A 15,671-nucleotide genomic window follows, 5' to 3' on the forward strand; every position below is an offset into this window, starting at 1 on the left:
GCTAATTTTTTGTATTTTTAGTAGAGACCGGGTTTCACCATGTTGACCAGGATGGTCTCGATCTCTTGACCTTGTGATCCACCTGCCTCGGCCTCCCAAAGTGCTGGGATTACAGGCGTGAGCCACCGTGCCCAGCTCAGCTCTTACATTTAAGTCTTTGATATATTTGTAGTTAATTTTATGTATGGTGTGAGCCAGGGGTTAATCCACTTTCTTTTGCATTGGATATCCAGTTATCTCAGTACCATTTGTTGAAAGACTGTTCTTTACTCATTGAATTGTAAAACCAGGGGACCACCTGATATTAGCCAAACTGCAAAGTTGGAAGCCAGTTATTAAGTTTAGAGGGCACACTGCCCTCCTAAAGACCATCTTCACTCCTGAAACCAACTGCAATTTCAGAGGGTTGCAAAACCATCCTCATATTTGCTAATTCACCAGAACTCACCGAAAGCTGTTATAGTCATGATTATAGTTTATTATAGGGAGGACAGAGATTAAAATCAGCTGAAGGAAGAGACAAATAGCACAGAGTTAGCCAGGCATGGTGGCTCACGCTTGTAGTCCCAGCACTCTAGGAGGCCGAGGTGGGCAGATCACGAGGAGTTTGAGACCATCCTGGCCAACATGGTGAAACCTGTCTCTGCTAAAAATACGAAAATCAGCTGGGTGTGGGGATGCATGCCTGTAATCCCAGTTACTTGGGAGGCTGAGACAGGAGAATTACTTGAACCTGGGAGGTGGAGGTTGCAGTGAGCTGAGATTACGCCACTGCCCTCCAGCCTGGTGACAGCTAGACTCTGTCTCAAAATAAATAAATAAATAATAGGGCAGAGTCTTAAAGGATTTTAGACATGAAGCTTGCATACTACGCTCCCGCAGAGTCAGGACACATTACCTTCTTAGCATAGATGTATGACAATATGCATGAAGTACAGCAGCCCCTTCTTACCCACAGTTTCACATTCTGTGGTTTCAGTTACTCATAGGCAACTATGGTCTGAAAATATTAAGTGGAAGGTTCCAGAAATAAACAATTCATAAGTTTTAAAATGCATGCTGTTCTGAGAAGCATGATGAAATCTTACTCTGTTCCACTCTACCTTACCCGGAACACAAATTGTCCCTTTGTCCAGCGTCTCCACTCTGTATACAGGCCCCACCTGTTAATCACTTAGTAGCCATTTTTAGATCAACTGTTGTGCTCTTACAGTGCTTTTGTTGAGGTCCCCCTATTTTGCTTAATATTAGCCCCAAAGCACAAGAGTAGTGATGCTGGCAACTCAGATATGCCAGAGATAAGTCAGGAAATGTGTCCTTTATGTGAAACGGTTAAATTTCCTGACTTAAGAAAATTAAAAAAATTGTATGCTGAGGTTGCTATGATCTAGCTTGTGTTTGTAAAATTGTGAAGAAAGAAAAATTCATGCTAGTTTTGTTCTCACACCTCTGGCTGCAAAAATTATGGCCACAGTGCATGATAAGTGCTTAGTTAAGATGGAAAAGACATTAAGTTTTTGAGTGGAAGACATGAAGAGAAATAGCTTTTGATCAACAGCATTCAGGTTTAGTGCTATACCTGGTTTCAGGCGTCCCCTAGAGGTCTTGGAACGGATCCCTGTGAATAAGGAGGGACCACAGTATTGCCTACCAGGTGCTTCCAGAGTATTTATTAGGGCATCGTTATATAAGCATGATTGATTTGCTTGGCTGCCCACATGGTTGAACTCAATCTTCAAGTCAACTGATAACAAGTTGTCCAAACTCCCCCACCCTAAACCACATGGTTGGTCTTTCTGGTAAGGCCAGCTTTCATCCTAAGACTACTGGGTGTTGAAGCTACAACCTAAAATCTGGTAACAAAGACATAATTATTAGGTCTGACATGGATTACCTCCCAAAGGCAAAGGCCAGACATCTCTTTGAATAAGGTCAACTTTTTTACTACATTGAGACAAACATCTATTTAAGGACAAAGTTAAGGAGGGAATTAGTTTTTTTAAACTGAGTATCAATAGTCTGCCAGGAGTTGTATTAGGATCTTTTTGTATGGCCAACTCATTAATTTTCAAATTAGCTCTGAGAAATACTGTTTCTTCTCTCTTTTTTTTTTTTTCCTATGTATACACACATCTATTAGTTCTGTAAATGTTTTTTCTTTATTTGGCACATGAGGAAACTCAGGCTCATATGTTTTTTCTTCTTCTTCTTTTTTATTTTTAGAGACAGGGTCTTGCTTCATTGCCCAGGCTAGTCTCAAATTTTTGGTTTCTGGGCTCAAGCAGTCCTCTCGCCTCAGCCTCCCAAAGTGTTAGGATTATAGGTTTGAGCCACTGCCCCCGACCTGAGGCTCATACATTGAGCAACTTCTCTGAGAGATGGAGCTAGGATCAGACCGAAGTTCCTCTGCTGCAGAGCCCTTCATCAGATGCCACTCATCAGGACTGCTTCACTGCATAACTCCAGGGTACCCACATTGTATTCTCTGAGGATGACTTTTCTTGGGATTGTACAGTGAGGCACTTTATATCCCAGCCACCCTAAATAATACGTACCATCTGAATAAAGGCAGTGTGCTTGCTGCATAAATGTAGCTTCCAGACAAGTTTCCTTGTCTTCCCCTACTGTGTTTGAATTCTGGAGCTGTCACTCTACATTGCCTCTCAGTACAGCCAGTTAAAAGGTCTGTGAAGGTACACTCCTTAGGTAACCTTTTGGTGTATTAATGACCATCTTGTTTTGTAATACCAAGCGATAGTTGTGTCACCTCTTTTTCTGGGTTGATCTGAGCATCACTGAAATTCTTGCTACTCTGTTTTCCTTCTCAGGCTGCTGTACAGGACAGATTGAATGAGCAAGAGGGTGTACCTAGTGTTTTCAACCCGCCTCCATCACGACCCCTGCAGGTTAATACGGCTGACCACAGGATCTACAGCTATGTTGTCTCAAGACCTCAGCCAAGGGCAAGTTATTTCATAGCTGGAATTTCCCCCTTTTTTATTTATAAGTTCATTCACTTGGTTATATTGATCTCCCTGTGACAGGAGCAAAATAAGTATTTAGAATATAAACCTGTTAGTTAGACTTGGCCCCTTGGGTATATTATTTTGCCTTGATTCCTCAATGAATTGATATAGAAACTACTCATTTTCTTTCTATTCTTTGCCAGTTATTTGGAGAGTGTTTTTTACTTCTTAAGTTACAATTTGTTTACTCAAGTTCTTTGTTGCTTCAGTTTACTTAATCTTAAACTACTTTTGGGGAAGTACATGGAATCTTTGTAGGAACTTTGGCCACATCTTTGAAGTAAGTGTTGAAGGACTAATAGCAAGGAGGTGATTCACTTAAATTCAACAGACATACAAGAGCACTTCAGTAACCTGGTATTTTGCTACTGGGGATCCAGACATGAATAAAGAGCCAGTCTTCCCATCCCTTTAACATTGCAGCAGTTAGAATATACTCCCATCATCATGCCTTTTTGTGGAGTACTTGATTTTTTTTGTTGTTTTATTCTGTTTGAGACAGGGTCTCACTCTGTTGCCCAGGCTGGAGAGCAGTGGCACAATCTTGGCTCACTGCAGCCTAGACCTCCCAGGCTCAAACAGTCCTCCACCTCAGCCTCCTGAGTAGCTGGGACTACAGGTGTGTGCCACCATCCTGGCTAATTTTTTTTTATTTTTTGTAGAGATGGGGTCTTGCTATGTTGCCCAGGCTGGTCTTGAACTCCTGAGCTCAAGTTATCTGCCCACCTCAGCCTCCCAAGTGCTGGAATTACAGGCTTGAGCTACTGTGCCTGGCCTATTTCTATATACCATATTTTGATATGTAAATCTAAAAAGGACAGAGTGAATATGTATCATTTGGGGACATTAACTTGCAATTGAATTTGACAAGTATAGAAGTAGCTGCAGAAAAAAAGTATTAAAGCAGTTTTGGTGTTTGTTTGTTTGAGATGGAGTTTCACTCTGCCACCCAGGCTGGAGTGCAGTGGCGCGATCTCAGCTCACTGCAACCTCCACCTCCTGGGTTCAAGCAATTCTCCTGCCTGAGCTTCCCCGAGTAGCTGAGACTACAGAAGCGTGCCACCACACCCAGCTAATTTTTGTATTTTTAGTAGAGACAGGGTTTTACCATGTTGGCCAGGCTGGTCTTGAACTCCTGACCACAGGTGATCCACCTTCCTCGACCTCCCCAAGTGCTGGGATTATAGGCAGGAGACATTGTGCTGGGCCTTAAAGCAGATTTAATACAAAAATTATGCGGAAAAAAAGAAAATGATAGTAAGACGAAATAAGACCAGAGATGGTGGCACTTAGGAAGGATGAAGTGGCCAGGAAGAGGGAATCATATTTTAGAGGAATAAATCACATGGAAGGACAAAAAAGAGTGAGAAAATCTGAGAAAATCTGAACTAGCCATTTGATGAAGTATTAGGGATTGAGAGAATTTTGTCTAACTTTGTTTTTGGACTTTCAGGGGCTGCTTGGATGGGGTTATTACTTGATAATGCTTCCATTCCGGTTTACCTATTACACGATACTTGATATATTTAGGTATGTACCTTTGAATTTATGTATTAGTAGCATAGTAAGACTTTGGAGCTGAAATTTAGGCCAAAATAAGTTTTATGCTGTATCAATGTTAACTTGCCAATTTGTCATGAGATTGAATACTCTTCCTGAACTGTCTTTTAATACTGTATAAAAATATTTTAAATTGTTGAACCATTGGCAGGCATGGTGAAATGGAATTATTTTTAAATTAGTCTTACATATTGTTTGCAAAAACCAGTCTGGCTATATTTATTTGTCTCCCCACCACCACCATATTTGTCACCTCTGCATTTCCTAGTTGATGTCCACACCCTTTCCAACTGTCATCTCCTAGCTTTACACTCCTTAGAACTTTTTTTTTTTTTTTTTTGAGACGGAGTTTCGCTCTCGTTACCCAGGCTGGAGTGCAATGGCATGATCTCGGCTCACCGCAACCTCCGCCTCCTGGGTTCAGGCAATTCTCCTGCCTCAGCCTCCTGAGTAGCTGGGATTACAGGCACGTGCCACCATGCCCAGCTAGGTTTTTTTTTTTCGTATTTTTTAGTAGAAACCGGGTTTCACCATGTTGACCAGGATGGTCTCAATCTCTTGACCTCATGATCCACCCGCCTCGGCCTCCCAAAGTGCTGAGATTACAGGCGTGAGCCACCGCGCCCGGCCCAGAACTTTTTTTTTTAACTACTTTTCCACCTGACTACTCACAATCCCAACAAATTCTATTGCTCTGAGATTACCCAGTTTGCCCTTGATTCTTCCCACAATAGTTGCACCTCTCTAGACACTCCTGGTATACCTTTTCTTTTTTTTTTTTTTTTTTTGAAACACAGTCTTGCTCTGTCACCCAAGTTAGAGTGCAGTGGCGCGATCTTAGTTCTCTGCAGCCTTCACCTCCCGTGTTTGAATGATTCTCATACCTCAGTCTCCCAAGTAGCTGGGATTACAGGCATGTGCCACCATGCCTGGCTAATTTTTGTATTTTTAGTGGAGACAGTACAGATGGAATCTTACTTTGTTGGCCAGGCTGGTCTCCAGCTCCTGGCATCGAGTAGTCCACCTGCCTTGGCCTCCTGAAGTGCTGGGATTACGGGTATGAGCCACCATGCCTGGCACCTTCTGTACATTTTCACTTTGCCCTGGCAACGTGTTGTAAACACTGGAACCCTTTTATGTATATACCCATTTGCTTTATACCCTCACGTTTCTTCTAGCTTCCTTTATGTACTATTAAAAGAGCTCATCATTGTAAGCTACAGAGAGTCCAAGGCCAGAAACTGAATGGGGCACAACTTCCTAGCATGTCAGGATTGGGTTATCTGGCCTAGAGCCACACCTAGGCTTTATGGAGAACTAAAATGTTCATGGGCATCCAGGCCAGCAGATGGAGCTGGGATATGTAATATGAGCCTTGTATATACAGGGAACCTGAACCTCCCTCCAAATATGGGACAGCCTTTGCCCTGCCCTAGGGAGCAGAGGCTGAAGGTGAGGGTCTGGCAGCTGCATAAGTACAAGGGTCAGAGAGTACCTTTTATATTGGCCCCTTGGTGTTTTATGAGGCTGTCTGCTTAATGGCTTTCTTGCTTTAGCAACATTCTTTGTGGTCACCAATTAACTGCTTAGTACTGTTTCCATCCCCATTTTATTTAGGAATGAACATGTAAAAACCTTTAAAATTAATGGAAACTAAGTTGACATCTCTGTTTTTTCTAAAAAATAAAAAAGCTGATTGTCCTAAATTGTGTAGCTCATGGGAATATAGTGTAATGAGGAAAAAGAAAGCCTTTATTCACTCATCAAAAGAGGTAATTCTAAAATGCTTAATTTCAAAGAAAGTAGTTTAAACATCAGTCTTCTAAAGAATTTCTGGCTGTTTCCCCCAAGTATACGATTTGCTACATTTTGTGTTTTTAATTTGCTCTGGAATGTTTGTGTCAATGAATTTGGTTTGAATACTTAGGAGAAATTTCAAGTAGAATTGTATACACATGGGGAAATTTGTTGGGATAATGAATTGGTTCACTTTTTGGTAAGGAAAATATCATAGTTTAGTCACCTTTTCTGTGCTGAAGTTTTTCAAGTACCTGAATATTGTTTGCTTTCCTAGGGAAAATATGCATGGCATGTATTACTAATTTTAATGCAGCTGTATCATCCAACCAACTTGTTTAATGTTATGTAGCACATTAGTCTCTGTCTCATAGCCTTCTCTGGAAACCAAAGGATAAATAAATGGTACTATACAACTAGAATAGGCCCTTTAGAAACAGATGTGTGGTACCATTAGATATTGTATTCTTCACTTTACAGAAGCTGCCAGTATTCCACATTTGCCAGGGTATTGTGGAGCAGTTTTATAACTTCTTATGTGGGTACCATCTACCATAAATCATCAAGCAAAATTGACTTGCCCCTTTGAAGAGCAAGTAAATAATGACTGCAACTTCAGATTTGAAGTTCCTATCCATGATTTGAATAGTTTGGGGTTGTGAACTCAATATTCAAAATCCCAGGAAAACAGAAACAAGTAGGACAACTAGAAAGTGACCTCTGTTCTAGAGCAACACTATCACATAGAACTCTCTGTGATGATAGAAACGTTCTGTATCTCCACTGTTCAATATGAAAGCCATTGAACACATGTGGCTGTTGAGCACTTGAAATGTGGCTAGCATTACTAAGGAACTGAACTGTAATTGTATGGAATAAATTTAAATTTAGAAGAGCCACATTTGACTAGTGGCTGCAGTGTTTAGACGGTACCACTCTAGAGAATCTGGGTGCATAGCCTGGCACATGATCTTTTTGGATACTGTGTCTTCCTTTCCAAACCCTTCTAGCCCTAAATCGTTCTGCAAAAAATACTCAGGATTTATATAGACCAGTGTTGGAATTTATAATCCCAGTAGTTTGCATTCTTTTTGAACAGGCAATAGAGTAACACTTGGTGATTTATGGCTTTTGAACCAGACTCTACTCTGAGATTTGATGGTCAACTCACAGATCATTCAGCTCCCTTTGTTGCCATGCCTCTGGCTCTGTTACAGGAATCTGTACAAATTGGCCCGCTCCATATGCACTATAGTAAGCTGGATTCATGTGATATTTATTCCTTCCTCCCCAGGTTTGCTCTTCGTTTTATACGGCCTGACCCTCGCAGCCGGGTCACTGACCCTGTTGGGGACATTGTTTCATTTATGCACTCTTTTGAAGAGAAATATGGGAGGGCACACCCTGTCTTCTACCAGGGAACGTACAGCCAGGTCAGTGCCACAACCATATAGATGCCAACTTACTGAAATGATTCTATTATCAAAGGAAAGCATAGCCCAGCACTGATCATGTCCTTCTTTTACTCAAAAACCTTAATTAGCTCTTCATTGCTCACAAGGGGTAATATAAAAAGACCAAACCTTTTAGGTGGCTCCTCTTTGATCCAGTGCGTCCTTCTTTTGAGTCTTTTCTACATAACTTATTTTACCATACCCTCAGTTCCAGCTGATCCATTCCTTGAACATATTTCATACTTGCCTACCTCTGTGCCTTTGCTTTTGCTGGTCCCTCTACATAGAATGCCTTCCTCACATTTTTGCTAATTGGAATCTTGCCAGTCCTTAAACTAGCTCATTCGCTCCTCATAACCATCCGTGGTTGTTGTGCCCTATCCTGCCCTATCTCACAATCTAGAATACCGGTCTTTCTTTTTGTTCTACCATAGCTTTTAAAAATTGACAGCCATTTCATATTCTTTCCTATATTATAGTTATTTATGTTCATGTCTAATCTCTGCTACCAAACTGTAAGCCCCTTGGAGGCAAAGCCTAAATCTTCTTTGATCTCACACAAAATTGAATAAGAACATAGACCATAGACTCAGGGTAGCATCAGCCTCAGCCTCAGCCACATAGACCTTTAACTCAGACCTCACTATTCAGGAGAGGAAAAATTAGAGTTCTGTGGGCATTAGGTGTATCTCTAGTTTGCCAGAAAAATACATAGAATTAATACTACAACAATAGGGAAAACTATGGGAATGCTGTGGGAATAGGCAAAAGAGGGTTCTATTATACAGCCTCCAGGATTCCTGAATCTATCTGGAGAAAGAGGAAAATGCTCACCCTTGCTTCATGCTTTGATTTTCACACATCTGTTTTTTATCATAGTCTCCTAGCTGGCTGTTTCCACCCTTCTCAGCAAACACTGAGCACTTACTGTATGCCAGGCAGTGTCCTCAGTGCTAGAGATACAGAGATGAATGAGATGAGCACCTCCCATGTACCCTCCCTGCTATGACCCTGAGGGTATATACCATCCTTGGCTATGTCAGCAGTCTTACAGTGTAATGTGCTCAGGAGCATGCACATGCAAAAGCATGCACAGAAGTCTTGGACACCAGCCTTGTCTTTGAAAATCTTTTACACTCTATACTCTTTAGAATGCCTTTGGGTCCTATAGTCCATCATTCCTACTCGATATATGGCCTGGGATCAGGGTTGTCTTTCCAGTTATTTTTTGCTTAAAAGGATGTTGTAGCTGTGAAAAATTCTCACCTCCCTTTCATATGGTTAGATTCTCCTGTTTTTATCTTCCTTTAGACTGTGGGTGCAGCTGACTTTTCCGTGATTTCTTGGGAACCTGTATTTGTAAGCCTGTCTGCTCTCATGTTTCTGTTATAGTTTGAATCCTAACAACACTAAAACCTTTTCATTAAAGCTTGTTAGCATGGAGTTTCTATAGGGAGACACAATGCCAGGGGTGTGAAGGTAGGAGCTCAGGTATTTTTTGATTTCTCGCTCACCTTTCTTCCTTATTTTTCCTTTTGTTCCTAAATGCATAGCTGTATCCATTAGGACCCTTATCCTAAATATAAGCCCAAGGCACACTCTTCATAATAATTAGTGATCTTCTGTTTCTCATAGGCACTTAACGATGCCAAACGGGAGCTTCGCTTTCTTTTGGTTTATCTTCATGGAGATGATCACCAGGACTCTGATGAGTTTTGTCGGTAAGTGGATTGATTATTTTCCTTCACTTCTCTGACTCTTTCTGCTGACAGTTTGTAGTCAGCAAGTTGTTCTCATGTCCTTTTCATACCTTTCCACAGCAACACACTCTGTGCACCTGAAGTTATTTCGCTAATAAACACTCGGATGCTCTTCTGGGCATGCTCTACAAACAAACCTGAGGGATACAGGGGTAAGTTACATTTCTTCTGCCTCATTGAGATTGTTGGAGTATCTTTGAAGTAGTCTGGAAATATATGCCATGCCATTTATTACAAGGGTGTTCGTTCTGTGGTAGATACGATGCTAGTTCCTGTTTTATGTTGTGTCATTTAATCCTCTCAGCAGTCCTGAGCAATGTGGTGGAGGGGGTCATAATACCTTCACTTTATGATTTAGGAAACGGGCTCAGAGAGTTTAAGCCACTGGCTGAAGATCACACAATCAGCAAGTTTTAATTTTTTGTTTTTTATTTAACTAAGTTATTTTTTTTTCTGAGATGGAATCTCACTCTGTCTCCCATGCTGGAGTGTAGTGGCATGATCTCGGCTCACTGCAACCTCCACCTTCCGGATTTAAGCGATTCTCCTGCCTCAGCCTCCTGAGTAGCTGTAACTACAGGCGTGCGCTACCACGCCTGGCTAATTTTTTTGTATTTTTAGTAGAGATGGGGTTTCACCATGTGGTCAGGCTGGCCTTGAACTCCTGGACTCAAGTGATCAGCCCACCTCAGCCTCCCAAAATGCTGGGACTACAGGTGTGAGCCACCACGTCCCGCCCTGCCGTAATTAGCAAGTTTTAGAGTACAGCCAGGTCTGCCAGATTCTAAAGCCCATGCTTCATATTCAACATTGCCAAAGCCTGCCACATTCAGAGAAATACCCAGTCTTGGCTAGCAGTTTGCTTTTAATCTTAATGGGCTTTTTACTGAAGAGATTATTCTCTTCATCAGCAATTTTAACAGAGCCCTTACACAGTGGGTCAATTGTTTGAGTACCTTGAGTGCTGATACGGATTTGGAAAGTTCCAATCTTTGCTGACAATAACTGTTCTTTGGAGATAAGTATTTTTAGACAGTTAGTAAAAGATAAAAAGGCATCCAGTGAGGAAAAATGTGGTCATTTTTGCGGCTACTTCTATCCAGCAACCTTTGAGTATATATTAGCATGCCATATACTGTACCATGTCTTGAGAACCAAAGATGTGACAGATGTTGTCCCTGCATCCTGGAATCTTACGCCTAATTGTTTTTAAACATCTAAATGCCTGCATGCATTTTGCCATTCTAATATGGCTTTGCGGGGGTGGGAGGTTGTGAATAGAAGGAAAGTAAGGATTTTTTTTTTTTAATAGAAGTTTATAAAATCTCTTCTTTCACACCATAAAGGAAAACATAGGTAAAACTCTGTTATGGTAAAATCTTGATCATTTAGAAACCAATTTTCGTTTGTTTTTTTTTTTGAGACCGAGTCTCACTCTGTTCCCCAGGCTGGCATGCAGTGGCACGATCTTGGTTCACTGCAGCTTCAAATGATTCTTCTGCCTCAGCCTCGCAAGTAGCTGGATTACAGGCGTGCACCACCACACCCGGCTAATTTTTCTATTTTTAGTAGAGACGGGGTTTCACCATATTGGCCAGGCTGGTCTCAAACTCCTGACCTCAAGTGATCCAACTTCCTTGGCTTCCCAAAATACTGGGATTAAAGGTGTGAGCTACCATGTCCAGCCTCAGTTTTCTATTAATAAGCTCCTTTAGAACCGAAAAACTAACCTTTTTAAGGATAGAAAAAGGATACATAGGGAGAAAGGGTAAAGAAAGGATTAGGCAAGAGAAAAAAAGATGGTGGTGGAGATTATCATCAGTAGCATCCAGCTGAGACTTGAAGCCTTGTGCCGTTTTAGGGCTTGAGCCCTCGTACAGGGAAAAACTGTGCCAGATTCTTTATAGATCTTTTTCCTACCATTAAGGAGACATCCGTGAACTCTGCACCCTTCCCTGGCATCATCACAACAACCACACCACCACAAGGAAAACCTGTCCTATTCTAGTGAAGGACCTAGGGATAGGCATGCAAATGGATAACAAAAACAAAAGATTACAAAACTGGGAGGAACTGGGCATGGTGGCACACTCTTGTAATCCAGTTACTTAGGAGGCTGAGGCGGGAGGATCACTGGGAGAAACTGGGCATGGCGGCACACTTCTATAATCCAGCTAGTCAGGAGGCTGAGGTGGGAGGGTCACTGGAGACCAGCCTGAGCAACATGGTGAGACCCTGGCTCCAAAAAAGAAAAGAAAGAAAGAAACTAGGAGGGGGTAAAAGGGAGAGATTAAATGATACCTCCCGTCTTGCCCAAACAGGATTAAAACAGTTCTCTCTCACTCATTTTAGAAAGTCTGAGAATTGATCTTTTTCACCATCAAGTCCTGCCCTTGATCTCTTGGGTCTTTTTGTCAGTCTCACAGGCTTTACGAGAGAACACCTATCCATTCCTGGCCATGATTATGCTGAAGGACCGAAGGATGACTGTGGTGGGACGGCTAGAAGGCCTCATTCAACCTGATGACCTCATTAACCAACTGACATTTATCATGGATGCTAACCAGACTTACCTGGTGTCAGAACGCCTAGAAAGGTACAAGGGAGTTCCCTTCTGGAACGGGGAGAGACCAGTTGTAAATTTGGAGGGCTGACCTGGGACTCTACGGATCCTGACTTCTCTGCATTGGGCCGCTATTAGCTTTTAGCTTTGCCCATTTATTGTCAAAATATTTACATACTTTGGCCTAAATTACTCTATATCAGAAAATGTGTTCTTAGAGGTTTTCAAAATAAAGACAAGGGCTGGGTACAGTGGCTAACACCTGAAATCCTAGCATGTTAGGAGGCTGAGGCAGGAGGATTACGTGAACCCAAGAGTTCAAGACCATACTGGGCAACAAAGTGAGACCCCATCTCTACAAAAAATAAAAAAATTAGCCAGGCATGGTGGTACATGCCTGTAGTCCCAGCTACTTGGGAGCCTGAGGCAGGAGGATTGCTTGAGCCCAAGAGTTCAAGGCAGCAATGAGCCCTGATTGTGCCTCTTCACTCCAGACTGGATGACAGAGCAGGTCCCTGTCTTTAAAAAATAATAATAAATAAATGAATAAACAAAGGCCTCTATGCTCAAGAATGTACATTATGGCATTTAGAATGGCTGAATATAATATAAAGAACTTAAATGTTAAAAAAAAAGGGGGAATGATTATAACTCCTCTCCAATACATGTTATGTACATTAATCATAGGAAATCCTCAAACCACAAAAAAGCACAAGGAAGAAATTTAAAATCACTGATAATCCTACCACCACATTAACATTGTTATATTTCTTTTTAATTTTATACACACACGTACCCTATATACGTACAGTTTGTTTTTTTTTTGTAAAATTGGGATAATACTTTTTTACAATACTTCTTCATATAAGAATGTATCACAGCCTTTTCCCTCATCATTAAATATTATTCTGCCACATTTTTTTAATTACTGTATAACGTTCTGTTATCTAAATACATCATAATTTAACCAGGCCACTCTTGTTGGATTTTTAGATTATTTTTAGTTTGTTGCTATTATAAATAGCATACATGGAGATAATTTGTTTGCAATTTGTGATGGTTTCCTTAAATTAAAATTAAGGTTCCTGGAAGTGCAGTTTCTGGGTGAGACAATATAAGTGTATTTTAAAGCTTTTGATTTGTAATGCCAATTTGCCCTTAAGAAATTTAGGCAAACTTAAATTTTATGGGAAGCTTTTAATAACGTGTTGAAATGCTTCTTACAAGTTAGAAAAATGCATAATCAGGCCAAGCATGTTGACTCACACCTGTAATCCCAGCACTTCAGGAGGCTGAGGTAGGAAGACCGCTTGAACTCAGGAGTTTGAGGTCATCTTGGACAACATGGTGAAACCCCATCTCTACAAAAAATATAAAAAGTAGCTAGGCGTGGTGGCACACATCTGTAAGCTAAGGTGGGAGGATTGCTTTAGCCTAGGAGGTTGAGGCTGCAGTGAGTCATGATCACACCACTACATTCTAGCCTGGGTGACAGAGCAACACCCTGTCTCCAAAAAAAAGGAAAAATGCAAGCTCAAAACCCTATAAATAAAGTGTTGTTTTAACTGCGTAAAAAAATGTATAGAAGAGGAAACTTTCTGAGGTAACTGAAATGTTCAGTCTTGACAAAGTGGTGGTTATGTGGTTAAATTTATCAAAATTCATTGAATTGTACATTTAAGATCTGTGCATTTCACTGCATGTAAATTTTATCTTAATTTTTAAAGAAAGTATAAAGTAAGAATGTTTTATCTGTTCAGCTATTTTGATTGGCTAAATATTTTGGCTAAGAGAAAACAAAAATTTGTTGGGGAGAAGATAGATATGCCAAATGTTACAGTGTTTTATCTTTGATTATTGAGTCTCTGAATAACTGAAAACTCTACATATTTGAGATCTGCTACAATCTGTATGGGTGTATATATATATGTGTGTGTGTGTTTTGGTTTTATGAGAGCAGTACAAAAATGCAGTAACCCAAAATGGGGTTGATGTAAAATATGATGTTGATGATCCCTTCATAATAACAGTGCTGTGTTACGTTTGTTAGAATTAGGGGAAAAGTTTTATTTTAAAAGCAGAGAGGAAAGCTTGCTGTCTACTTTTCGCCAAATTAAACTGAGAAAAAAGGTTATTCAGATTCTGCCATGCTTTGCTTTTTGAATCCCTTATGGCAGTGTGAAATAGTCATCTGCTAAGAATATCAACATTTCTACACACACACACACACACACACACACACACACAGAGAGAGAGAGAGAGAAAGAGAGAGAGAGAGAATTTCAATATAAGAAAACAGAACTTTTGTGAGAGTGCTGTTTTTCTTCTCTTGCTTTCAATCTGTTCACAGAGAAGAAAGAAACCAGACCCAGGTGCTGAGACAACAGCAGGATGAGGCCTACTTGGCCTCTCTCAGGGCCGACCAGGAAAAAGAAAGAAAGAAACGGGAGGAGAGGGAGCGTAAGCGGCGGAAGGAGGAAGAGGTGCAACAGCAAAAGCTGGCAGAGGAGAGACGGCGGCGGGTAATGGACCTGTGGCTTTGTTCCCTGTGGTTCCCAAACTGCCAAGACTATGCCATCTTGGTCTTAAGTGTGAAAGGAAAGCATCATAGCCATCTTAAACAGACTAATAGAAAAAAAAAGAAAAAACTAGAACATGTTTGGATTATGGGTTATTTAAATTTTTCATACAATTTAAATATTCATTCTTTTTTTTAATAAAAATTTTAAAAAAAAGACAAGCTTTGCCATATTGGCCAGGCTGCTCTTGAACTCCTGACCTCACATGATATACCTGTCTCGGCCTCCCAGAGTGCTAGGACTACAGGCGTGAGCCACCATGCCTGGCCCTAAATATTCATTCTTAATACCAGTACTAGCTAATTTGGTGTTTTGCTCATTATCTTTTTATTTTTGTTTTGTTGTTTTTGTTCCCTAGCAGTCAGATTGAGACACACATTATCTTGTTTGATTATGTATTACCACTTACCTATAACCAGTGTCTTTTAACCATTTCCTTTTTCTTTCTTTTTTTTGAGACAGTTTTGCTCGTTGCCCATGCTGGAGTGCAATGGCATGGTCTCGACTCACCGCAACCTCTGCCTCCGAGGTTCAGGTGATTCTCCTGCCTCAGTCTCCCAAGTAGCTGAGATTACAGGCATGTGCCACCACACTCAGCTGATTTTGTATTTTTTAGTAGTGACGGGGTTTCTCCGTGTTAGTCAGACTGGTCTCTAACTCCTGACCTCAGATGATTCACCTGCCTCTGCCTCCCAAAGTGCTGTGATTACAGACGTGAGCCACTGGGACAGGCCTATTTGGGGTTTTTTTTGTTTGTTTCTTTTTTATCCTTCTTTCTTTATTTTTTTATTTGGCTCAGGATATTATGTGATACCATGTTTTTTTTTTTCTTTTAAGAGATGGGTCTCACTGTGTTGTCCAGGCTGGAGTGCAGTGGCTATTCACTAATGCAGTCATAGCATACTACACCCTCAAACTCCTCCTGGGCTCAA

General features: G+C 40.9%; 1 protein-coding gene across 1 annotated transcript in view; it reads left to right on the forward strand.

Annotated features, from left to right (window-relative positions):
* The window catches only part of FAF2 (Fas associated factor family member 2), a 64,160-nt gene that overhangs the window by 35,752 nt on the left and 12,737 nt on the right, over positions 1–15,671 (forward strand). The window contains exons 3-9 of the mRNA XM_012466359.2: positions 2,829–2,963; positions 4,480–4,556; positions 7,678–7,816; positions 9,473–9,558; positions 9,658–9,749; positions 12,016–12,193; positions 14,511–14,682. Of these exons, the coding sequence (XP_012321782.1) occupies positions 2,829–2,963; positions 4,480–4,556; positions 7,678–7,816; positions 9,473–9,558; positions 9,658–9,749; positions 12,016–12,193; positions 14,511–14,682 (879 nt within the window). The remainder of the gene's footprint in view (positions 1–2,828; positions 2,964–4,479; positions 4,557–7,677; positions 7,817–9,472; positions 9,559–9,657; positions 9,750–12,015; positions 12,194–14,510; positions 14,683–15,671) is intronic.

Source organism: Aotus nancymaae, unplaced genomic scaffold (assembly GCF_030222135.1).
Source record: "Aotus nancymaae isolate 86718 unplaced genomic scaffold, 86718_ANA_hifiasm-v0.15.2.pri h1tg000015l_1, whole genome shotgun sequence".
NCBI lineage: Eukaryota > Metazoa > Chordata > Mammalia > Primates > Aotidae > Aotus > Aotus nancymaae.